At 42.7% G+C, this 24,022-nt stretch overlaps 1 protein-coding gene across 2 annotated transcripts in view; it reads left to right on the top strand.

Moving 5' to 3' along the window:
• Positions 1 to 24,022, top strand: part of INSC (INSC spindle orientation adaptor protein) — a 131,783-nt gene that overhangs the window by 72,076 nt on the left and 35,685 nt on the right. The window contains exons 5-7 of one of the 2 annotated variants that reach the window (XM_073023271.1): positions 1,596 to 1,700; positions 7,880 to 7,993; positions 17,692 to 17,817. In XM_073023271.1, the coding sequence (XP_072879372.1) occupies positions 1,596 to 1,700; positions 7,880 to 7,993; positions 17,692 to 17,817 (345 nt within the window). The remainder of the gene's footprint in view (positions 1 to 1,595; positions 1,701 to 7,879; positions 7,994 to 17,691; positions 17,818 to 24,022) is intronic. The other variant, XM_008005910.3, reaches the window with a different exon arrangement.

Here is a 24,022-nt window from a genome sequence, read left to right as displayed (position 1 = left end):
TTCTTTCTTAAAAATGATCTTCCCAATAATATACTGAGTTTTTTATAGGCTTTTTATTATTTTCCAAAAGGCATACTCTTTACCCATCCCAAATTTTACAGTATATTGCCTTGCCATGCAAAAATCTTGGTATGGGAGTGGAGAATCAAGCAAAGAAAAAGCCTTCATTCATGAACCATTAAGACCCTTAGGCTTCCATTAACTATTTCCATGCTTTATACATATTTATGTTGAATGTGCCATTAGAAATTGTGTATTTTGGCCGGGTGTGGTGACTCATGCCTGTAATCCCAGCATTTTGGGAGGCCTGAGGTCGGGAGTTCGAGACCAGCCTGACCAACATAAAGAAACCCTGTCTCTACTAAAAATATAAAAAAATTAACCAGGCATGGTGGCATATGCTTGTAATCCCAGCTACTAGGGAGGCTGAGGCAGGAGAATTGGTTGAACTCGGGAGGTGGAGGTTGCCACAAGCCAAGATTGTGCCATTGTACTCCAGCCTGGGCAACAAGAGCAAAACACCATCTCAAAAAAAAAAAAAAAAAAAAAAAAAAAAAAAAAAAAAATTGTATATTTTTCCCAGTGTGAGCAGTTTCTCAATTCAGATATATTGTTGTGTGTGTGTGTGTGTGTGTGTGTGTGTGTGTATGTGTGTGGTTGGAGGGATGATTATAAAAGTTTTCAATTTATTTTATCCCTTCCATCCGTTTATTCTCAAATAGTGCATGGTTCTTGAGGGACATTCTCCTTAAACCAAAGCAAAGAAAACACTGGTAGGATACATCAAACACTAAAAATTGCTTTTTTAGGACACATATTTAAATGCAAGCAATTTCTCTCAGCTATTTTTCACACTCATCCCTAGGATGTGACATTAGCTGGAAAAAAAGTATCTTTGAAGAGCCAAAGACTAAAAGTTAATGACACTGATTCTTTTAAATGTAACTGTAATATGCTTTTGAGAACCACCAAGATTTTCAAGGTATATTGGATAAAATACAGATATAAGTTCTACATTAAAAAAAAAATTTTGGTGCACATTATTTAACAATTAAAGTCTTTTTGCCAAAATATTTTCTGAAATATTTATACTACTTTTTATTGCCTCTTAAGAAAAGAAAAAATTAATTGCTAGCAGTTATGCTAATTAGATGTAAGCAGTATATACCTTTCTTTTTCTTTAAATACATAGAAAAATTTGATGATGAGAGCTACTAAAATTAATTGAATTATATATGCTTTTTAAATTCTCAGTTCTTATTTAATTATTCCCTAAAGACACCAAAGTTTAATACATATGTACCTATTTACTAAAGAAATACTGTGCTTTTTAAATCATATTCTTAGATTTGTTATTAACTTAGAATGTTTGCTATATATTACTTTGCATTATTACAAATTCAGTAAATTATTTTATCTTGGCTTTATAACGTATACAAATAAATCAAATTTTATTTTAGGTCTAATTTATTTTAATATTTACAATTTTGGGATGTTTTTTCCCATAGAGAATGATCTTCATAATTATTTGTGAGTAGGTTTTTGCATTTCTTGAAATACATATAGAAATTTTGTTTTGTTTTGTTTTGTTTGAGACGGAGTCTTGCTCTGTCACCGAGCTGGAGTACAGTGGCGGAATCTCGGCTTACTGCAACCTCTGCCTCTTAGGTTCAAGCAATTCCCCTATCTCAGCCTCCCAGGTAGCTGGGACTACAGGGCACGCCACCACATCTAGCTAATTTTTGTATTTTTAGTAGAGATGGGGTTTCACCATGTTGGCCAGGGTGGTCTTGATCTTTAGACCTCGTGATCCACCTGCCTTGGCCTCCCCAAGTGCTGGGATTACTGGCATGAACCACCATGCCTGGTGAAACATTTCTTAAATAGAAATGAAGTCAGGTCTTTATTGAGAAAAAGTTAACTCTGACTTGGCTGATTGGGTTGACTCAAAGGACTGTCTTTGCCAATTAGGTTATAGGGTGGGTATTTTTCATAAATTAAGTAAGTAAAAGCTGGAGCTTCAAGCTTTCAACAAAACATATTTGAAGAACAAAAATATTTTATTAAAAATTGTATTGACAATGAAATAAATAATACTTTGATTTTCCCAATCCTTTCCGAATAATTCAGGTGACTCAAGGTGCTCTTAAGTGAAAAAGTAATGGTTGTAATTAATAGTTATTTGATAAGTCTTGGAAAAGTACTTTTGGAATTTTTCCCAGAAATTGAGAAAGTAAATGAACACCTCTAATGATTGTGTAACAAATGCTTTTGCAAGTCAAATCTTTTCCAATTCTTTGCTTTTGTCAATTTAGAAGAAGATCAATTTAGAGGAGTTATCAGCTGCCAGATTATTAAAGATAGTGTTTGATGATAGATTGCTATGTGATTACATAAGTTAGAAGGTGACTCAAGGGATAAAACACTGTAGTACACAAACTCCTCTCATTCCCCTCTATTGATTTATGGGAACAAGATTTTTTGGAGTTTACATCTAAAAATATAGCATTAAGTCAATATTCAATCATTGATACATAAATGAATTATCCTAAAAATGATAAAAAGCCTCATTCATCTCATTTAGAGATATATTTATTTTAAAAATAAAATTTTTATAACTTACAGTTATTTATCAAGACTTATAATATATTTATTCCATTTGACCAATTGGGCTGATAATAATCCTCAACCAAGAAAAGATTTTTTTTTTTTTTAACAAGGAGCTTGATAGTAACAGGAAATAACATTTCAAATTTTAATGATAAGTGTGATAAGGGTGATCAATAAAACACTTTAAAACTTAAATATATTACATTAAATTCTGAAGGAAAATTGAAATTGGAATACAAATGTAATGAAAGATGCAGAATGTTAAAAAAGAGATTATTCATGTATTTTTAAGTGAATGATGATGGCATCAAGTTGTTTTGGTATTTAGAATCTATTGAATACATTTGAAAGAGTGATGTAATAATTTTTTTTTACATCAACATTGCAATTTTCTGGAAATCACATTCTTTCCAACTTTGTTTTTTAAACTTATGATAAAAAAAATTTAGCTGTCAAATTTAAAATGTGCAAGGGGTCATATATTTTTTAAAATGTTTTTAGGGTGAAATGAGAAAAAATTATTTTGACATAAGATACACAAGTACTTCTCTTCTAGTTCTGTATCATGAGGGCTATTGTCTCCTTTTACAAGAGGTTTGCTTAAACTTTACGATCCCTATCTGCTGGAAGGAGTTTCCATTTGGTTTCCACATTTGCTGCATTTGAATATCATCCTCAGCAGATACCTGAACTGAGGCCACTCTTGATGTTCCCGAATTCTGAGTACATGAGGGTCACTACCTCTGCCAGGGGCTTCTCAGAATAGCATCTTCCTATAGATTTTGAATATACCAGTTTTTAATAGGATTTCTCTCTGCTACTTCTTCTTCTTCTTCTTTTTTTTTTTTTTTTTTGCAGTAATGAACTCTGCCCCCAGTGTTCTCTTTCCCTCTGTTAATCCTCCATTCCCTTTAGAAAGACTCATTTAAATTTCTATTTACTCTCCTTCTCATGTGGGTGTCTTTCCTTTTCTAACTCACAGAGTGAATGCAGCATCCGGATCTGAGCTACTTTTCTGCTTTTACTTCCCTTCACTTTCTGACACATTCTTTTGTTTTTCCAACAACCTAATCTAGATGTTGGTATTTCCCTGATTGAGAGAAATGAAATCAATTAAGTTTTGGGTCTGTCAAAATATTTTATTTCTAAGATATCTTATCCACATTTATGTTCCTAAATTGGATATTCCCACTTAGGAGGTATTTTCCCATCTGACCAACAGCTCATCTAAACCTAGATATAATTATTATTTTGTCTACCTTCTCTTCAGTACATCCAATCTTTCTGTGCCTTCCCTCAGAGTCCTAATTCATGCATTTCTCCAGCATGTTCTGTTAAGACAAAGGAAATACTGCATCCTCACTTCCAAAAACTTTCCCCTGAGACGGTTTATCCAGTAATCTTTCAAGTAGTTCATGTTGAGCTCTGTGGTCTTTTCCTGTATTCCGAACTCTATTATTAAAATATTTTTTAAAAACCCAACAGCAATTACTTTTATTATATCTCACAATTTTAAGGGTCAGTAATTTGGACAGAGCTTGGCTAAGTGATTCTTCCATTCTGTGCAGCAACAACAGATGTGGTATTCAGCTGGCAGATGGCTTGAAGAGTACTAGATAGTGGTATTCACTCACACATATGGTGCCATGGAGGGGATGGCTGGAAGGCTGGCCTCCGCTGAGAGTATTGATAAGGATCTTACACATGGCTTTTCTAGCATCACATTCTCAGTTATCAAACTTCTGATATGGAAGCTCAGGGCTCCCAAAACAGTGTTCCAAGTTCCAAGATGCCTGGATGGAAGCTTCAAGGCTTTTTATGACCTGGCCTTGGAAGTCTTAGGACATTACTTCTGCCAAATGCTGGCTTCTATTGGTCAAGCAAGGCATTAAGACCAGATTCAAGGGAAGGGGAATTAGAACTCATAGAGAGATGTCTCTGTAAAAGAAGTAGAAAAGAATTTGTAGCCATCTTTAATCTACCCCATCCTGTCAATGCTATCTGCATTTTATGTAACCCCTTTGCACAGATGAGCTACTCTACTACGTCTGACTATGGAGTTTCTATCCAAAACTTTAGGGAGAGGTCTCACAATATTTTCCTGGCTCCTTCTGAGGAACTCATGCCAGTTTACTTTTTGAGAGTTTACCTCCTTTCTGATAGATTTCACTGGGTTGCAGTCTCTCTTTTTCAGATTGACAGACAATGAAAAATACATTTTTTCTTTTCTAATTCCTTATGCAGAGAAGTGAAACTACAAGCATCTCCTTAGCCCCCTTTTAGTCCCTTTTCCTTGGTTTTTAAGATCTTATTTTTTTGTTTCATATCTACCTAGTATGCATTTTAAGAAAATGTTTGTCATTCAGCCTCAGCCTATCTTCTTTTATTTATTTTTTTCAGTCTTTCACCACTCTTCTCATGATATTGAGTGAGGCATATTTTTGAAACTTCTCCAATGTCTTCTTGATTTCCTGAAAAAAAAAAAAAACAAAAACACCTTGATTTGTAGAGACTGTGTCAGTTTGAGGCAGATACTAAGGTAGGAGTAGATAAGAAATTCCTATGATGCATGCAGAGGAGGAAGCAGAAACAGGCATGGAAAGCCATATTGCAGGTCTGACATCTGAGAAAGAAAAGGAGGAAGGAAAAGACTCAGACAGGGAATCAAGCCAAAGTCCCCTGTTGGAGGAGTCCCCTGTCACACAGTCATGTTGTGCTCAATTATAACTAGGAGTAGCTTAGGGCAAGTGTGGCCTTGGCAAGAACACAGGGCATATCCAGAGGGGCAGTTGCAAGGCCCCCACTCACAAGCTTAGGTTACCAACACATAGTGTTAGATACGAAGGGAATGGGAAGCCAGGATGGAGACCCACTCCCCTATTTGGCAAAAACTGCTAATGAGGCTGGACAATAGCCTTACCTTGAGGCTTCAATCTCCACTAGTCCAGGTGAGACCCTGCCTACATTGAAGGAGATGGATTTCCTGACCTTCAAAAATCGGACATCGAATTCAGAGGGGTCAGGGCCCAGCTCCTCCCTAGACCACATAGGTAACCTTAGTCAAGTCTACATCTGTTTCCTCCACTATGAAATGAAGATTGGACAGATGACTTCCGAGGTCCTTTCCAGCTCTGACAAATGGTGATATTTAGGGCCTTGAAGATTTCAGTGGAGCCTTTGATCTCATATCTTTCCAGATTTACACTGTAAAGGATGCTTACAACTTTTCTTTGTCAGAGATCTGATTCACTGAGACATATCTGAGGTGTAATTACTGTATATATGTGTATAGACATTAACATGAAATTATTCTCAGACTTAAATTGTCTAATATTAGCAGCTGATTGCAAAAGACATTGGATTTGAATTGTTTAATGTAATGCTAATTTGCTTCAAGTGCAAACACTAATCAGGAACATTAGGTAATTATCATTTAGGTACAGGACCCCAATATATGAAATCTGCATTTTCATGTGAGCATTAATATCACATGTGTAGCTGCTTACGGTAACAGTGGGAAGAATTCTAAGAAGTGTGATCATTACAGGGATTTGTAGTGACAAATCTTGGTTATTAATTTTACATTTTGTTGAATTTCTAATAAGAGGCATCTATCAAAACTTAAAGCATAATTTTTGTATTTAATGTAGTTTGATTAAAGACACATTTTATCTCAGACTGCTATATCTAGATTAGCACGTTGTGCATGTGTGAGGAATTTCATAAATTTGAATAAAGAAGACAAAAGGGAGAGCCACTTACCTTGAGCCTCAAACCTCCTAATTTTAATCATTTTACAAACAGGGAAACCAAAGTGTAGGGAGCTTAACTGCACAAGATCACAAAATTATAACTGCTTACAATTTTATTTAGTTTCCACCTGGCAGCTACCTTTAGAAATCCTTTATATATATTGACAACCTTAAAAAATGGGCATAACCCCCTTAAAAGATAGAAATTGTTATTTACACCATTTTATTTATTTATTTATTTATTTGAGATGGGGGTCTTGCTCTATTGTCCAGGCTATTCTTGGACTCCTGGACTTGAGCAATCCTCCTGCCTCAATCTTCAAGTAGCTGGGACTCATAGGCACTTGCCACTGCAGCTGGCTTATTTTTACACCACTTTATAGGGGAGGAAACTGAGGCAAAGAAAGGCTAAGGTGCTCCAAGTGTTGCTCTTAAGTATCTTTTCCATAACACCGGTGTTTAATTAAAAATAAATTTCATTTTAATGTTTTAAACTGGCAACTGAAAGCGCATGGGTGGCTGCTCAGAGCACCCAGGTCTGGAGGTCTTACTTTCTTGCCTGAGGCCCTTGAAGGTTGCTCTTCTCAGTCTCTAGATCCATTCTTTCTAGGAGAAAACTTGAGCTACTGGTATTAATTAGCAGGAAGGAATCCTTCATAATCAATGAATCACATGCTTCAAGGCAAATGGCTGATGATGAAGTGGTTTCAAGTTACACGAAAACCTTTCCCTCGGAAATTAGCTAAACTTTTCTAGAAATAATCTTTGTATCTTTTTTGTTAATGAATCTTTCATTTGCTTTCCTTCCTGAACCTCTCTTCTTGGTCTTATGTTCAGTCCTTCCCAGACCCTCTCACCGCTAGCCTCAGGTTCTTCAGCCTTGATGAGTATAGCATTCCTCACCTAGTTACCCACCCTTTGACAGGAGTCCCAGTGTTGCTATTTCGTCTTGGCCTTGCCCCCACAAGCAGCAAGCTATTGGAGAGAGCAAATGTCCAATAAAAATATCCCTCAAGCAGCAAACTACTGTGAAGCACTTCTCTTGACTTAACCCTTGAACCCATCACTCAGCTGGAGTTCACCATTGGCTAATAGCCATTCAAAATGAGCAAATTCTTTGGTCACAGCTATAGCCACTCATTGGTTTTCAATTTGATGGTTTGTTAATTTAACTGATGGTTTCTTTTCTCATTAAGAACCAGTAGATTCACAAAATGGTATTTGCTGAGCTCATCAATGTTGGGAGCTGATTTTCTGAGGGACTAGGGCAAGGCTAATTATGGCCTATGTCCCAAGGGCTTGAAATTATCCCATATCTCTAAAATGTAGCTTAGACCTCTCCCTAACTGATACCTTTCCCAAAGCTAGAACCTCATTGCCCTCACAATGGGACAGTGGCTAGGGGCAGGAGTAGATTTCATGGTTGCTATTAGGAGCATAGGCCCACTGGTGTTCCATTAAGATGAGCAGAGGGTAGAGGTGGTGAGTAACTAGCTAACTTTTCTCTCCCTTCTTAGGCACTGGTGAGAAAAATTGATGCCTCAGACAATATCTACACCACAGAGTCCACCACAGGGAACCTGTTCAGCCTGACCCAGGAGGGGGCTCCCTTGTGCCGCATCATAGCCAAGGTGAGCTTCATGGTTAGGGGTCAAAATGGCAGGCCTGGGGAAGTATGAGGAAGCTCACTTGTTCAGTGGGAATAGCTGGCTCAGGAGGTCTGTCTTGGCCCCTGCATTAGCTGCCGAGTGACCTTGGGAGAATCACTTATCCTATCTGGGCCTTGGTGTCTGCATTTTTAATAGGTGGCTAGCCCCTCTGATTTCATTTCTTACTTGAGACAGAAATCTGGTGCCCCTAGAGCCTCTATCTTCTTTCTTTATGTGGTGTATGTTATAAATATCAACTATCCTTCTCCATCTCCACATATCCTTCCCTTCCTGGCAGCTGTGGTGTCCCTGAGGTCCATGGGATGTGGTGATGTAGTGAATAAAGAGATCATCTGGCATGTGGCATTTTGGGTGATCAATTGACCTTATATGGCTCCCTGACATCATGGTTGTAAGACATGGGATGTCTCAAACCCAGTTCAAAGAAAAGTTTATTTTTCCAAATAGACTTGTATATGGTTTAAGCTCTATCCACATTTCTTAATGCTGCTGCTATAACAACCTATACCCCATAATAATTAGCAGTAGCATTATCAGGAGAAAGAGGAGGAACAGGTCTACAACCATGACCTTTGCCACAAACTCAGAGGTTTGTTCTCTGGGCATCCTTAGTCTCTTTTTATGTCCCCTTAGAATCTTGTGATTCTGCCTATGATCCTTGGAAAAGCAGGTGGAGAATCTGGGTCCTCTATTGTTTTGTCACCAAAGATACTGGCCAGTGTTCAACAGGCATCAAGACAAGATGGGGTCTGAAATACACTCAGTCTCTGCCTAAGCTTTCCTACTCCTCCCAAAAAAGGAGGCTATACAATTCTCTGAACAAAATAAGATGCAAAGATGTGCTCACGGAATACAAGAAGGGAGAAGAATGCAGGCTAAACTACAAAGCAGACTTGGTTTAACTAATGCTTCTCAAGTCTGTTGGTATATTTCTCCTTTTAAACCTTCCTGTCAGTTTCTCCCTCTCCTAGGCTGAAGAGGAGCCCAGAGACAGCCTCCCTCTCTCCTCTGGCTCTCTCTGTTGGTTGGGTCCTACATTCTGGCCATGGACTGGGGTGGTTGTGGCTGTCCCAGGTGCTTGTCTGAGGAGAAAGAAGAGAAAGCACAAGGGCATAAGTCATGGCCTTCATACCTTTTGTCTTTGTGATTTGAATGTCCTTCTCTCTTATTGCCACTTGGAAAACTCTTACTCAGCATTCCACACTCAATTCTGTATTCTACTTTATTGCTTTCCAGAAACCCTCCCACCTGTGGTGTCTAAAAAGAGTAGCAGGCACTGTCTCAGCACTTACCATATTCTATTTGGTTATGTGTTTTAAGCTGTGTGCTTTTCAAGGACAGAAATATCTGAATCATCTCTGTGTCCTTAGTGCCTAGTGCAATCCCTGCACAAAGTGGGTACTCAAAGAGTTTGTTGAATGAGAAAGTTACAAATTCACAGATCCAAAATCTTTGAGAGTTGGGAGGGAACTGAAGTTCATTCGACCTTCAACTTCAGTAGGGGTTTCTGAAGGGCTGTTGAGTATCCAATGGGTCATCCTGTATCCAGAAACAGGTTCACTGGACATGGAGTATTTTAAATAGACCCCCTTATTTCCCTTCTCTCATGTCCCCAGTTTTAATGCAAGTTCTCAGGGTACTACACTCTGAGACATACAAAGCTAGTATGGCACTCTCTAATAACATTTATACTCAGACTAGATTCATATGTATTGGAAGAGAATTCACATATGTTTGACTCTGTTATATTTCTGACACTACACCTACAGGGTCTCATGTAATTGTCATGATTCTGTGAGGAGGGTGGTATTAACATTTTATACAAATGAAGACACTGAAGAACAGAGAGATTAAATAACTTGCTGAAGAGCATATAACTATCAAGTTGAATTGCAGGTATTCAAATTGTGAGCTTTGATTCCGAAGGATTCGTTGCAGTTAAATCATATGCCTGGGAGTAGGTCTAGGAGTTGTGAGGCCAGAATCTTATAGAATTACTGGGGCCTTACTTAAGTAAGAGATTATAGAATTCCGAATTCCAAATTATTTAGAAAAGTGGGTTATTTAGAACAAGAAAATAATTCAAGAATATTTCTGGAAGGCAATTTTTTATTTTTTAACCACTTTTTAAAAATTATTATACTTTAAGTTCTAGGGTACACGTGCACAACGTGCAGGTTTGTTACATATGTATACATGTGCCGTGTTAGTTTGCTGCACCCATTAACTTGTCATTTACATTAGGCGTGCCGCCTAATGCTATTCCTCCCCCCTCCCCCCCCTCCCCCCACCCCATGATAGGGCCCAGTGTGTGATGTTCCCTGCCCTGTGTCCAAGTGCTCTCATTTTTCAATTCCCACCTATGAGTGAGAACATGCAGTGTTTGGTTTTTTGTCCTTGCAATAGTTTGCTCACAATATTGGTTTCGAGCTTCATCCATGTTGCTACAAAGGACATGAACTCATCCTTTTTTATGGCTGCATAGTATTCCATGGTATATATGTTTTCTTAATCCAGTCTATCATTGATGGACATTTGGGTTGGTTCCAAGTCTTTTCTATTGTGAATAGTGCTGCAATAAACATACATGTGCATGTGTCTTTATAGCAGCATGATTTATAATCCTTTGGGTATATACCCAGTAATGGGATCGCTGGGTCAAATGGTATTTCTAGTTCTAGATCCTTGATGAATCACCACACTGTCTTCTGGAAGGCAATTCCATACTAGGTTGGTTTGCAGGAATTCACCTACATGAGAAAGTGATGCCAACCACATTAATATATCCCACCAAACTAAAACAAAGCATGCCTCTCACACTCAACTTCACGGCTGGATCTGAAAAATGCCTGCAGCCACTCCAATACTACATTAGAGGAAGACTAAATCAAAAAGGATGGTGGTTTTCGTTAATTACAATGGGAGTTGTAATTCATTAGCTTCATGGTTAACTTGCCCCTGAACTCGGCTTCAAGACACTTAGAGCAAATATAGGCAACTGGTAGCCCTAGGACCTCAGAAAGGTCTTTCGTTTCTGGTTTCCATTCTTTTTCACTTGAAATATGACATCACCGTTGGAGACAGAACCAGCGATCTAATTGGTAGCAAAATTATGTCCTTCAATAGACTTAAGATGCTAGTCACAGGAAGATACCCCAGCAACAGTGGTTCCCAGTGCCTACTCTGTATTGCAGTCCCTCAGAGAGTTTGTGGAAAACCCAGATACTTGTGCCATACCCAAGATTCCCTGGGGTCCTTGGGTAAGACCTGAGAATCTTCATTTTAACAAGCTCTACAAGTAGTTCTAAAGCATGGCTAGACTCAAAATCACTGATCTAAGCCCGTAAAGCAATCTTAATAGTAGAGCAGCATAAATCCTCATCAACTCTTGTGAGTGGAGAAGTGAGTTATATGTAATAGCAATAGCTAACATTTGAGTGTTGCTGTGTTTTGTCTTTAATGCATTACATACTTCCTTTCTTTTAAATCACAAAACCGTCCTATGAAGAAGGTACCAGGTTGTTACCATCAATAGTTGAGGAAATGGTTTAAGAAGCTTATTCAAGATCATACAGCTGACAAGGGGTCGAGACAGAATTGAACCCCAGTCTCAGCCTCTTTAATTTTAATTCAGAGTTCATGGTCCTAAACACCACAGTGGTGACTTCTGGTTCAATCCTTGACCCTTCAGGTCCTTGAGCCAAAGTGTGACTCAGGAGTTCTCAATCCTGGATACACAATCAAACTCTTAGAGAGCTTTAAAATTTTTCAGATTCTGATTTAATTGGTCTGGAGTAGGTCCTGGGATGAATATTTTAGCTTTCCAAGTGATTCTACTGTGCTGTGCGGGTTGAGGATCTCTACTCTCTTTTGGGAGTCATTTAAATGTATTTAACCTGAAGAGCTTGTAGTGGTGTTGGGGCAAAGGGGATGAAGGAGATAGCATTGGATCTGTTTTCTCCAAGGATTCTGTGACTCAAACATTTAACTTAGTCAAGAGGGTTGACTGTAGATTTTTGTCTTGGTGCTGTTGGGAAACAGCGAACAGCTCCAACCTCTGAGCTGAAACTGACTTAACATTAGTTTGATGATTAACTCCAAACAGTAAGTAGCTGAATTTCTTTTGGAACAATTACCATTTTTCCCATTCAAAATGAGTTGCAAACACATGCTGGGTTTGGGTTCTCTGTGTGGATCTGAGGTAGTCTGGGTGGGGTAAGGACTTCTTCTGAATGGCGCATGGGGTCTGAAGAGATTTTATGTTTTGTAAAGAATGGGCCTTAGAAATTTCCTGGGAAGGAAACTTTGCTTGACAGTAGCTCTGAAGCTCTGGGTGTTCTGTTTCAGGACCTGAGCACTCAAGGTCTGTTTCCATGTGCCGCTTGATATAGACAGCTCCTACCACCTGCCAGAATTTGAGCTTCACGTTCAGGAAAGCAGAGAGGAGACATGTATTTGGTTGTAAGCCAAGATGATGTTTGGCCTCCTGCAGATTTAGTCTCCTGTCAGCACCAGGCCTTAACTCCAGTTAAACATTAATCCTAAACATTTCCAGTGGTAGAAACAGGGGAAAAGGCCTGGGTTGGGACGAGAGGGCAGCTCTCATCCCAGCTCTACTGCTAGCTCACCGAAGGAAGTTGGCCAGACCACTGGGGATTAACTCCTCCTTGGTACCTTTGTGGCCTGAGGATGCTGGACTGTATATTTAAGACACCTTCCAAATCTACCATGCTGCCTGGCTTTCCCAGTGTTTTCATGGGAAAAGTAAGGTTGCAATTTTACTTTTATCCTATTCCTTTTTAAAACAGAAGGCTAAGGTGAACTATTTGCCACGTTTAGTCATCACTTCCTACATTTCTGTCCACAGGCTTCTCAGCTGTTCCATCACCTCCTCAGCTACTCAGGAATCTCCCATGCCCCTAGCACTCCTCTGGGCTCTCAAAAGCCATGACCAGGAGTTGTTTAAAGATTTGGAGTGATCATTTGATTATTTACATGGGCCACACCCTCCAGAGCCTGCCAAGAGAATACTTGAGTCTTACTGAATAGTAACAACAACGATAATAATTACTATTTATTGGTGGCTTCCTATGTGTCTAGGCCCTGTGCAGGGACTTTCACACAGTTGTTGTATCTTGTCTACATGACCCCTCTGAGAAGTGTATCAGTGACCCTGTTTTACAGGTTAGAACTCCAGGACTCACAGTGGTTGAATACCTTGAGCAGTTGACACTTGAAACTAAATTTGTCCAGCTCTGGAGTCAGTGCTATTTCAATTTCAGCAGCTCGGTTGGTTAAAACCTAGAGTCTTTCCCTTTCCAAGCAAAACCCTGCTACAACAAATCTGTCTCCCTCCTAATCAGTATTTCCTCTTTCTCTGCTCCTGGTCCACTGCACAGTAATCAGCTTGCTTGCTCTGGGTATGAGGCTGGTGGAGGTCAAAACTGGGAGGCATTGGCAGGAGCTGGGGACATATGGGGGAATATAAGCTTTCTGAAGCCAAAAGTGATCAACTCTGATGATGATGGTTGTGATGACAACTGTAGTAGCAGTAGTAAAATAAATTTAGTTTTATAGCACTCAGTTTGTGCCAGATAATGTTTTAAGGGCTTTATACAAATAACGTATTTTAACCTCCCAGTGATCCTCTGTGGTAGGCAGGATCTACCCCCATTTTCCAGGTGAGGGAGCTAAGACAGTGAAAAGGTCCAAAGCTAGTAAGTGACTGAACTGGAATTTGAACCTGGCTGTTTGGCAGCAAAGACTACACATCTGGTTAAGCAGTTCTGAACTGCTTCTCAGCAGCCCCTCCTCTTCCTCTTCCTCCCACCTCTTCCTTCCCACTCTCTTCCTTTCTCCCACCAACCTTCCATGCCCATTGTTTACTCAAGCATGATGCTATGCTTTCTATTCACCATCTCATCTGATTCTCCAACAGTCTTTTGATTTGTCATAATTATAATTCCCATTTTGAATATGAAGAAACAGAGTTTCAGAAAGAATATAAATAATGTATTCAAGGTCACACATATGAAAGCAGAGCTGGGATTTTAACCAGGTCTACAGATTCCAAAATCTTAATCTCAGCCTTCTGATATTTCAGGTCTAAAGGATGAAGTAACAGAGTGTTGAAGCAGAGAAAAAGATTCAAGGAGGACTTCCATCTTTCCAGCTCATCTTTTCATCCATTTTTCTGGGCTGGAAAAGGGAGTCCTTCCTGAATCTTCTCTCTGGGAGAAGATGGGAGACTAATTCCTCCTATAGAATTACTGTGTTTGGGTTTCCAGTTCTGACAGTGATACAGGAGCTGGAAGTCCCTGGCATGCCCTGCACAGCATCCTCACCTTGGATGCTCAGTAGATGTACCCAGTGTTGTGACAGTGTGGGGCAGTGACCTAGTGGCCTTCCTCATCCACCTCTTTGCTGCCTGCTGTTTTGTTTGTTTGGGTCCTTAATCTATCTTAGCTGCCTCTGGGAGAAAACATGGGCAACCTGTCTGAGGCTTGTCCTCTCAGCTTCTTGGGTTCCTCTGAAGGCTAAAGAATAAGCCCAGAGCTCTCTGTGATGATGGTGGCAAACTCCATCCCTTCCCCTGTGCAGGGCACAGAAAACTCCTCTGGGCTTCATCAAAATTATCCCCCCCGCCCAATAGCTCCTCTGTTATTCCTTCCACCACCAGCCCACACACCCCATAAGTGATCTCTTCCCACTTTATGACAACTCATCCCAAATCTCTCTGAATAATTCATACTGTTATGTGGCTGGGCTTTGAGCCCAGAGCTTTCTATAAAATTAAACAAGCTTTAGCCAACAATGTGATTCTGCTAGCTCAGGCCATTCCCAGCTTCACTCCAGGATGAGTACTGCACTTGGTTCTTAAATGGGAGCTCCAGAGTGGTCCTCAAGACCAATCCATCTTATTTCCTCTGTGGCCTCCTTCCTTCTCTCTCCTCCCACATATCCTAGCCCTCAGGGCCTCCTTCATGAGGATGTGAGACGTTCTTCTAACCAGGAAGCCTCACATAGCCTGACCCTTACACACTCTCCAGAACCAGGTTCTAGGCCTTTCCATATGCACTAACTCAATTGCACCCCCAACAGCTCAGACAAATAACTGTCATAGCCCATTTTTAGCCAAACTTAACCAGCAGGAAAGCCAGGATTTGGACCAGAATCTCCTTCTTTCGGATCCAGGAATTTCCCCCTCCCTCTCCTGGTAGCTAAAAGTGCTAAGAAAGCCATTTTTCACAGGCTTGAGAAAGAGGTAATGAGAATCCAGTGCAAATGCATGCAGAGGCTTAAATATAGTTGTGCTGGGCTCGGTGCCTCCTGAGCCAAAGGAGGGCTGCCACATTCATCCTGGCTCAGGCCTCATGCGCGTTCTTTGGCACTGTTTCTTCATTGTCTGCTTCAGATGTAAATGTCTATCAATCAGTCATCTCTCTCTCTCTCTCTCATCTATCTACATATATGGAGAAATAATAGTTATACAATATGTATGTTTAAATATGCACACATATGTATAAATATATATCCATATATATGAATGTATATTTACATCTGGAGGAAGGCTAGAAATGACCAGCAGGGCTGGCGGAGGTGAGCTTAGGAGTTCCATTTCTTTTCTTCTCATTCTAAAGAGTAACTTGGTTTTGCTTCAGTGACTCTCTGAGGTCTGTATGTAGAATCCTCTTGCAGATGTCCCAGGAACTATGGGAAAGTAGGAAGGCAGGAGTAAAGGTTGTGAAACAAGGAATCAGACGGGTAAGTGTCTGTCTCATGCCAGACATTTTTACTGAAGTAATTATGTGCACTTAAAATCAGAGTGGTTCTGTCTTGACCTTTCTACAACTCCCTAACCTCCAAGCATGTTAGGGCTTCTGCTCTGTGTTCTTTTAACCCTGCACCCCCAACCACATGTCATTGCCCCTCTACCCAGCTTTATACCAACTTTTAAAATCATCTGCCTTCTCTATGAGACCATGAGTTTATTAAGGACGGGACTGAAGCAGTCTTGCTCAGTGTCCAGCATGATGTCTGGCCATAAACCATTAACATTTGTGAATGCGTGAATGAATGTACTAGCCCTAAGTTATGCCCTTTCACACCAAAAGAAATGAGGGGAATTCAACCACCCCAAAGAGAAATAGGAATATATAAGTTGTGATCACTCTTAGTTGGTTATAAAATGTCAGAAATTATGAACTCCTCCAGAGTTGGGTATCTTCATCTTGACCCCTGAAGTGACTGGCAACAAAACTCTTAGAATGAAAAGGGCCCACGAGCCTATCATTGTGGGACAGAGAGGGAGGGAAGATCTGGGATTGAGCTAATTTGGTGAACCTGTGCTGGGCTGCTTCTTCCAATTGTCCATTCATTGTTTTATCAGCCATTCACTGCTACATCCTCAGCATACATGGAACTGAGCCTGGCACATAGTAGGTGCTTTTGTTGTCAGAATTCTCAAAAACCTGACAGAGGATGGTCTTTTGCTGAACTTGCCTTCTTCCTGTAACATTTTGCTTAGTTTTGGGAACTGGTACAAGGAGGTTAGTTAGACCCAGGAGTGATGAGGTTAAAGGCTAGTGCCCCGAGGGACCCAGTTCAGATCAGTTGCTCATGCATTCTTTACTGCTGCCAACCCTAGGCACCCTGCCAGCCTTCAGGGAGGGAAAGAGGGAGAGATCTGGGCAAGGCTAGATGTGGGATATCCAATTCCTGCCACTCTAAATGCCCCAGTTAGTGTTGCCACTGGTTTGCTTGGCACCTTGATTAGTCACTCTAGTGATCTCTTGGCTCACTTTGCTCCCAGAGCTAAGGTTGGCTCCAGTGATTATTATGAGTAAGTCTGACTAGTTAGCAGGGCACCTGGACAATGAGCTCTGCACTCCTAGATTCTTGCCTGATGGTAGACACTTTACTGGAAAGAAGTTTCCATAAACAGCTCTCACAAAGGGAAAAGGACATATTCAGCACACTCAAGAGCTGAGATGATTGTTTTTAAAAGGGTTGTACACACACACACACAAACAGGAGTAAAGGAGTGAAAATGAAAATGATGATGTGAATATAGGCTGAATTATTTTACCCATCTGGACTTCTGTTTTTTTGATCAAAAAATGGGAGGAAATGGTAGTGCTAATATAAATGAAACTTTTTTTTTGCCTGCCTCCCACAGCAGTTGGAAGGATCCGAGGAATAGCCTGGTGACTGTTAGCAGAGGGAGATCTAGTCAGTTCCTCCCACCTGCCTCAGTTGGTTTTTAGGACCTGCTTCCTGTGACTCCAGGCCTGCTCTATGGGGGGTTGCTCCAAGGGAGTTGCCAGATGTTTGGGAACCCTGTTGAAGGGTTCTGATTGCCAGCCCTAGCAAATATGCCTGTCTTGGCCCCTGGCTCCCGAGCCCCAGAAGCATTTATGGTATCCAATCTCCAGCTTGGACTATAAAGGGTAACATTATTTCTGGAACCAGCATTTCTGGGTAGCATACATGTGAACATGTGAGTGTAAGTGTATTAAGTGTGTGCGGGGCGGGGATTGCTGGAGGCAGGGAGGACCCGAAAGCATATCTGGCAAATCAGGGATGTCACTTATTCTTGAGTTAGCCCCAGACAAGGTCACACAGTAATAACATGATGTGATATTTCTTTCTCTTGGCAGGAGGGTGGGGTCGTAGCACTCTTCAAGGTTTGCCGGCAGGACACTTTCCGGTGCTTGTACCCCCAGGCGCTCCGCACACTGGCCTCCATCTGCTGCGTGGAAGAGGGTGTCCACCAGCTGGAGAAGGTATGGACAGCTGGCTGGGTGGTGCCTGAGCTCCTCAAGCCAAGTAGGGGTGAGGGCTAGGCCTCATGGTAGCCATCTGTTCCTTTTCATGGAGCAAATGCCCTGAGTAGTCCTTTTCCCAGGCACCATTTGGATAGGGCTGCTGGGACCTGGACTATGGGAGCTGGCGAAGAGGTGAAGGAGATGGGGACTGAGGAGCCTGAGCAGGAAAGGCAGGGCTCAAAGGGACACTTAGCACTTCCTAGGTGGGGTGACAACTGGGGAGACTGCTGTGGGTGGATCATGGTAGAAGGCAGGCAAGTCAGGGGTGGTGCTGGGGTTCAGGGTGGTTGATTCTTCACCCACAGCAGGCCTCCTGAAGATGGAAGAGGATCCAGATCCTGGGGGCATAGAGTGGGCAAGAGCAGGGCAGCACTGGGTGCCTGGGAGAGCAAGTGGGACTCCTCTTCACTAAAGACCAGTGGGCTTGGGTGAGGGAGGTGGAAGCCCCAGTCCAAGTGCTCGCTGGGCCAAGATGGCATGGGAGTAGGGTGGGGTTAGAGAAGGAAGGTGGTTATCAGACAGGCCCTAGTGCCTCTGCTCAAGCCTGATCTATGGTGACATAACTAATTCCAGCCACCCCTGACCCCTTCCCTGGTTGTGGGGCTGAGGCTGCTCCTCTACTTAGACATGTGTGAGTCTGAGCTTGTGGATACGCTCTTGGGGACTCCAGCCAGGAGGGCTGGGCGGCAGGGGCTGAAATCTGGGGTTCCCCAACCAAGTTTCCAGGAAAGATGCTGAAAATTCTTATAGAGAAGTGGAAAGGCCTGGTGTGTCCTGGTACTATGGTGGTACCTGCAGGATTTGGGGGAGGATCTGAGTCTGTTCCTGTGAGCTGGTCTAAATGGGGACAGGGGCCAGCAAACTACTGTCTGTCCTCTGCCTCTATGTCCCACAGTCTAGTCCTGGCAGCCCAAATAACTCTACCCTACCCTCAGTTTCTTCACTTTGGTCTGGACTCCTAGACAAATGGTTATCTTACTTTTTACCCTGCCTCCTTCCAAATCTACTCAGATTATCGGGACAGGGTCATAGAATCATGAACTTAGAGATGCTCTTAGCTAAGGATGGAATGTGGATAGGGAACCTGCTCATTTTACAGATGACAAGGCTACAGGTCAGAATAGGGAAGTAATTTGCCAAAGGTGACAGAGCAAGATAGTAGAGGAGCTAGTGCCAGCTTTTTAGACAGAGTGCCCTCTTCCCACTGGGTTGGAAGTTTTCACATCTAGTTGCTATAAGCAATAGATTTGAAGGTGAGAAATCCATGCTTACTCCTTCATTGTGCTACTACTCATTGGGTAGCGAGGCTCTGAGGAGAGAAGTGACTAACTCAAGGTCATATATCTACTAAATGAGAGAACCAAAAGCCAAATCCAAGTCTCATAAGACTGAAACCAATTACAGTTATCTCTATTCCGGTGGCCTGTCTGATTGTGTGAGCACGGACATGCTATGCGTGTGCTCTCTTATATGGCAAAATAGAGGAATGGGGAGGGTGCTGAGAGAGAGAGGGAGGGACAGACAGTGGACTTGATAAAGGAAATACATTGAGCATCCTCAACTTCATGTTCTGAATAATTCCCTCCCTTCTCCTATAAAACTTGTCCTTCCTTGGATAGTGTACAAACAACCAAATGGGGTTTGTTTCTCACCCTTCCTGTCTGGTTGGCAGGGAAAATGGGAGGAGAAGAGAGAAGGAGCTTGGGATCACCAGCTCTCCAAAAGCAGCAGATTGTATGGCTTTAGTGAGCTTGCAGTGCAGAAGGAAGTTTTCAATTCAGGGAAGAAAAACAACAGGGTTTTTCGTTTGTTTGTTTAGAGCTGAAAACATGTGCAGCTGGGACAGCTGGAGGCATTTTTCCTTTCACCTATCTGATGCTGCTCAAATGCCAGAGTGCTTTAATGTGTCTTTCCCAGTACAGATGGCCCAGGTCCTAGCCTGGGATTCAGACCCTGCCCAGTTGAGCAAAAGGAGAAAGAGATGCTCATAGTCTGGGGGGTTACTACGTGCCAGGTGCTGAGCTAGTCCACTACATATGTCCTTTCATTAATGCACCAGAAACTTGTGAGGTGAGTACTATTAGTATCTCCATCTTAAAGATAAGGAAATGGAATCCCAGACAGTTTAAGTGACTTGCCTAAATAACATAGTAAGTATTGGAGCCAGAATTTGGACCCACATCTGCCATAGTCCAACACCCAGTGTGTGTCACGACCTCGCTAGTTTAATGGTTACTCTGAGAGCACTGAAAAGGTCCCTGCAGCTTAATCCCAGACCACCTTGCTGTTCCTGGCCAATGTGCTAACCCCTCACACCCCCAACTGGCATAGGGGATAGTAGCTTACCTGGACATTTCTCCCCTCCAGGACAGATTGCTTATAATACACAGACTTTCATGAAATATTTCCTCTGTGCCAGGCACTGAAGAGGAATAAGACTTACCCTGGCAAGAGCCCCTGAGTGATCAGAAATAACAACTACATTGTATAGCAGTTGTAGAGCTTGCAAAGTGACCCCGCATGGATTCTAATTTCATTTGATGCTTGCTTCAGATTTGAAAGTGTCCCCACAGTATGGATGAGAAAACTGACATCCAGAGAGGTGAAATGACTTCTTGTGTGAAATAATACATTATGTAATTCATTCATTCTGCAAATATTTACTATCTGCTATTTGCCAAGCACTGTTTTAGGCGCTGGGAGTATAACAGTGAACAAAACAGACAAAACTCCTTGTCTTCATGGAGCTTACATTCTAGTCTAGAAGATAGCAAGTTGTGGTCCATGGACTAGATTCAGCCTGCTATCTGCCTTGTATGGCCCATGAACTAAGAATGATTTGTTTTTTCATTTTTAAATGGTTGGAAAAAAAACAGAAGAAGAATAAAATTTTATGCCCCATGAAAACTTATGTGAAATTCGAAGTTCAGCCCATAGTTTTATTAGAACACAGCTACACTCTTTTGTTTGGGTGTTCTCTATGTGCTTTCATACCAAAACAGCAGAACTGAATAGTTGCAACAGAGACCATATAGTCTGGAAAGCCAAAAATATTTACTTTCTGGCCATCTGTAGAAAATCCTTGCCAAGCCCAGTTCTAGCAGGTAAGGAGGATGTCATGACCATGATGAGAGGAACAATAACTAACATATATCAAATACTTACTTTGGGCAAGCACTTTGCTAAGCCCCTCCTTTCATTAAGTCATTTATTCCCTGCCATCCTATTACATCCCCACTGCTTACAGAAGAAAGGGAGACTCAGAGACACGAAGCAACTTGCTCAAGTGCACACAGCTAAAAAATGGCCCAGGCAGTAATGTAATTCCAGCTTTGCTGGGCGAGAGCCAGCCTGGGCTGTTAACCATTTTGCAGACCCAGGACTCAAAATCTGATATTGTGAGGCCACTGTCCATGCTCTTTTCCTCCATATCATGTTGCTTCCAAAGTTGTGAGAAGTTCTAGAGACACCTGTGAGGGCCTTAATCTCCCCCACTCTCCACCTATGTGCCCTCCCTGGGTCCTGTCCATGCTTGCCACCCTCTGTGACCTGGGCTGCTCAGCCCTGCCCACAGAGGCTCTGGTGAGGTTGGCCATCGTCAGTGTTGAGGATGGAAGATGGTGAAGACCAGGCACAGGCTGGATTGTAGAAACCACAGAGTGACAGGTGAGTGAAGGTAGAATGGGGAAGTGTGGTTCCCTGGGGCTCTTGCCAGCCACCCACTCACTGGGCATGGATCATGGCCTAATTAGATCACATCAAAGTTCCAGCCTTCCCCTCCTGATTTACTGGCCTGGCCTTCTCACTGAGGTTCGCTTAATTAATTGGCAGTGGGAAACGTGCTGGATTTGGTGAAATTCATCTCTGTTGTGTGGCTTCCCCCTCCTTTCCTTCAACCTTGAAGAGGTTCATTAAATCCTGCACAGTCTCCAGCGGAGTTGTGGGTCTAGACAGGTCACTGCATCCATCCCAGTTACTGCTGTGTCATGCCTGAGCCTTGCCCGGTTTGGGGGACTTGTGTGGTCATAGATTCAGTCATGGTCTCATTCACTTACTCACAGGAAGTCACTTCATCTCTGCTGCTTCATTCCTTCTGTTTGCCAGTCAGTCATTCACTTACTTTTTTTTTTTTTTTTTTTTTTTTTTGAGACGGAGTCTGGCTCTGTGCCCCAGGCTGGAGTGCAGTGGCGCGATCTCGGCTCACTGCAAGCTCCGCCTCCCAGGTTTACGCCATTCTCCTGCCTCAGCCTCCCGGGTAGCTGGGACTACAGGCGCCCGCCACCACGCCCGGCTAATTTTCTTGTATTTTTAGTAGAGACGGGGTTTCACAAACTCACTCAAATTCCAGTGCTTCAGGATGGTGAGGCAGGAGCATTGCATGAAGCCGGACTTGCCTGGGCAATATAGCTAGACACTGCCTCTTAAAAAAATAAGTAAAATAAAATAAAATAAAATAATAAGTAAACTTACTCACCCATTTGTTCTCTCATGAAGTCCACCATTAATTCACTCTGCGAATTCCTTTTATCATTGAAGCAGCCTATTACAGTGGAGAGACCGGGAACTAGAGTCAGGCAATCCTGGGTTTGAGCAGATTTTTCTCACTGTGAGCTTGGATATGTTATCCTGGGAGACTTTCTTAGCACAGTTTCTTGATCAGTAAAATGAACCTATAAAATCTTCCTCATGTATAGTAATATGATGCTTGGCATAGAGTAGGCAGTGAATAAATGGTGGCTACTGTGATTGTGGCAGGTGCAATGCTAATCACTGTGACTCTGAAAATGAATGGAAGGTTAGGGTCTGGTGGGGAAGGGAGGGCTGGCATGTGGGAGAGGGGCTGGCCTGGTCAAAGTTGCAGTGAAGTGCACACATGGAGAAGCTGGGTGGGGTGGGGGGATGAGTCCTCACAGCCTTTCCCTTTAACAGACGAGGAAACTGAGACTCGGAGACTGTGTTTCCTCAGTCGTGAATGTAGAGCTTGGATGCAAACCCAAGTCTGGCTGATTCTAAACTCCTGCTCTTTCCTCTGCTACCTGGGGAGAGCTGGTCCTTCTGAGGCAAGGACTGCAGAGGGATGACTCCCTGGGAGCTGAGTTCTCTGTGTTGGCCTGGGCAGGGGCCAGACATGGACACCCACCAAGCAGGGATGGAGGCAAGATGCCAACACACAGCAAAGGCCTCTCCACGAGTGTCTGACAGGCCTTTTGAGGTCCCATTCTTTCTTTTCAGAGTTGTCACGTGGAGGTCTGGTTCATCCGGGCTGCAGCCTCCCCACATCCTAAGCTTCAGGACATCTGTCCTTCCTTCCCTGTGTCCTCATCTGACATCACTCCTCATTCCCAACCCCTGTGCTGGGCTCTGGAGAAAAGACAGGCTCCCTGCCTCCCAGGATAGCTGATGGGGAGAGGCCCAGCAGGACGGATAGTGGTAAGGGCTGTCCCGTGGCCATCAGAGGCTATAGGCAGGAGACCCCACCTCTGGTGGGGTTGCCGGTGTAGGCAGCACCAAAGAGGCAATGAAGCTGGTCCCAGAAAGGCCAGGGAGGAGCTCCCAGGCAAGCCAGAGGAAAGCAGTCTTAACAAGGGCAGGGGCAGAGGGGACGCCACAGCAGGGAGCCATCCCATGGGGCTCTAAGTCTTTCAGGGTCTCTGTGTTCAGTGAATTGAGGGAGCCCCAAGGAGGAGGCAGTAGTCGCCGGACCTCACTTGGAAGAAGACTTGAGGGAGAAAATGAGGGCCAAGGAGGGAGTAAGGGCCCCAGAGCCACACAGTCCAGCAAGAGCAGATGAACCCAACCTGGTAAGGGTGGACTGCTCACAGTGGCCTTCTGGAGGACTGGAACTGGCAAAGTGAACTACCATTACCAAGTGGGAGGATTGCAGGGTTTGGGGAAGGCTGAAGAGAGGTGAGGGAGCAAGTCACTTCTCCTGTCTGAACCCCAGCCTCATCTTCTGTAAAATGGGACTACCACCTTACCACCTCCTTTATAGGGCTGATACGGTGATGCAATGAAACAATATGGGTGGGTCTTGCAGCAATGATGCCTGCATGGAGAAAGCACTCTGTCTATGTTTGTTTCCTTTTCCTCCTCCCATGCCCATTTGTTTCCACTTTTTCAGGTTGGTCTGGGGAAAACTTCACATTGCCCCCAAAGGACCTGG

The sequence above is a fragment of the Chlorocebus sabaeus genome, chromosome 1 (genome assembly GCF_047675955.1).
Source record: "Chlorocebus sabaeus isolate Y175 chromosome 1, mChlSab1.0.hap1, whole genome shotgun sequence".
NCBI lineage: Eukaryota > Metazoa > Chordata > Mammalia > Primates > Cercopithecidae > Chlorocebus > Chlorocebus sabaeus.
This window is presented reverse-complemented; position numbering and strand designations above follow the sequence as displayed.